This window comes from Plasmopara halstedii (genome assembly GCF_900000015.1).
Source record: "Plasmopara halstedii genome assembly, contig: Scaffold_287, whole genome shotgun sequence".
NCBI lineage: Eukaryota > Oomycota > Peronosporomycetes > Peronosporales > Peronosporaceae > Plasmopara > Plasmopara halstedii.
In genome coordinates this window covers 567,415-569,223 of record NW_020187208.1, presented here as the reverse complement: position 1 = coordinate 569,223, position 1,809 = coordinate 567,415, and the positions used below count along the sequence as shown (strand labels likewise).

Below are 1,809 nucleotides of genomic sequence, written 5' to 3'. Positions count from 1 at the left end.
TACGAGCATGTCACAGTAAGTAATTACATAATGGTTGGCGTTCATTGGTCTAGATAAACAGGATTCTACAGAAGCTTCTAGAAGGATCCAGAGAGACAGGCTTAGAATAGCACAGAGTAGCAAAGTAAGGACCTAAATATATTCACTTCGGTTTTTACCTTCTACTCAACATCTACATCGGTTTTGTTTGGTAGGATACTAAACAATACACAGCTTGCAATACACGGTGAGTTAAATTTTCTTTTGTGTAAAATCGATAGTGATACACTCTTCATTGACGCGATTTGGGTAATTTTTATTTTAACGTAAGCCGTGACGTTGTAGTGTACAGTCTACTTACGACAGAAGAAGCCACCATATAAGAGCAAAGACAAAAAAATACATCATACAAAAATAAAGTAAATTAAAACGGCATGACGATATACATGGCCCTAAGAGCAATGGGTGGACTCCCAAATCGTAGCTCCAGGAGCATGTATCAAAAACGTAGGTCGCTTCATTCGCATAATGGTGCGGACAAGCTTGACCAATTCGGAAATTTTGATGCCTCCGCGTACTGCTTAGTTTTGACAGTTGCTCGTCGATCATGAGAATATCACAGCTTTTCGTGGCTCCATGAATTGATGTTGACATTCAACAACCTTGGTTTTGAGCTTGACCTCTCATTGAGTGAAACTTTTCTCATGGCTACGGGTTTCATTGGTCCAGACCTCTACAGGATACGATCAAACCCATTCATGCCGTCCTGCATTTATTTAAATTCGACGATATCCCGCGGCAGGTTTGTCGGCTGATTCTGAGTCGGAGGTCGACACTTCGCATCTTTTTATCCGAAGAAAAGGTGCGGCGCAGGCTGCAAATCTACTGTTCTAGCATCTGTAAGTACCACGGACTTCCTCGGTAGCAACGCGATCATTCTCTCCCTCCTCGGCTAAGTGATAATCTGTTGCACTCTCAGCATATACAAAAGAATGATTTCTAGCTGTCGTAGTCCCTCTCAAGACGAAAGTTATGCCGTGAATTCCATGAGACAGGCCTCGCCCCCTAAAGAAGTTGGGTGGACGCAAGAGGTTTCTGTTAGAGCAGCTCAAGTCCGAAGACTTTTATGAAAGATAATCCGTTACCACCTCCACAATGGGGCCTGCCGTCATCGTGACAATTGACGATATCAGCGTTATTATCTCGTACAATAGGGTGATGAGATGATGAGACCTTCTTAGGGAAATACACCTCGCGCTGTACATTTCAAAGAGTGAGATGAAGCTAGACAGTAATTAAATGTACTTCGTGTCAATTAAGAATTTACTTAAATTTGCATAAAACTCACTTTTGGATTTATGCAAGGAAGAATCATGCAATATGAGTTCTACCGCTTTCGCAGCTTGGTGGTGCGTACAAGCTCATTCCCTGTTTATGCAGACTCATAAGGTCAAAGTTTTGCCTTAGCAAATGATACAATGACCCCCTTTGCGTTCATCGAAGCGCAGTGACGATCCTCGCTGAGCCAAGTCCATATTCACAGCGTGATTAGTCTGAAGCGACGTCATCGCAAGTCGCTGCGACCGTGTACTGTAGACGGGCAAGCTCGGCTTTTTGAGCCAGGTCCAACTTATCTGAGAATCCGCGGCGAGATGCCACAGAACACTTCTACGAAGTGAATGGATCCAAACTGTAACGGGGTTACAACGGGCAAGCTCGGCTTTTTGAGCCAGGTCCAGCATATCTGTGAATCCGCGGCGAGATGCCACAGGACACTTCTACGTAGTGACTGGATCCAAAGTGTAACGGGGTTACACGTACCCTGGTAAA

The 1,809-nt window shown here is 44.1% G+C and overlaps 1 protein-coding gene across 1 annotated transcript; it reads right to left on the bottom strand.

Annotated features, from left to right (window-relative positions):
• Nucleotides 1-1,366: 1,366 nt before the first annotated feature.
• PHALS_05009 (uncharacterized protein) lies at nucleotides 1,367-1,721 on the bottom strand (the record flags this gene model as incomplete). Its single annotated transcript, XM_024722738.1, has 2 exons — nucleotides 1,367-1,407; nucleotides 1,463-1,721. The coding sequence occupies 2 exons, from the start codon at nucleotides 1,719-1,721 to the stop codon at nucleotides 1,367-1,369; spliced, it is 300 nt and encodes a 99-aa protein (XP_024573784.1).
• Nucleotides 1,722-1,809: the final 88 nt, after the last annotated feature.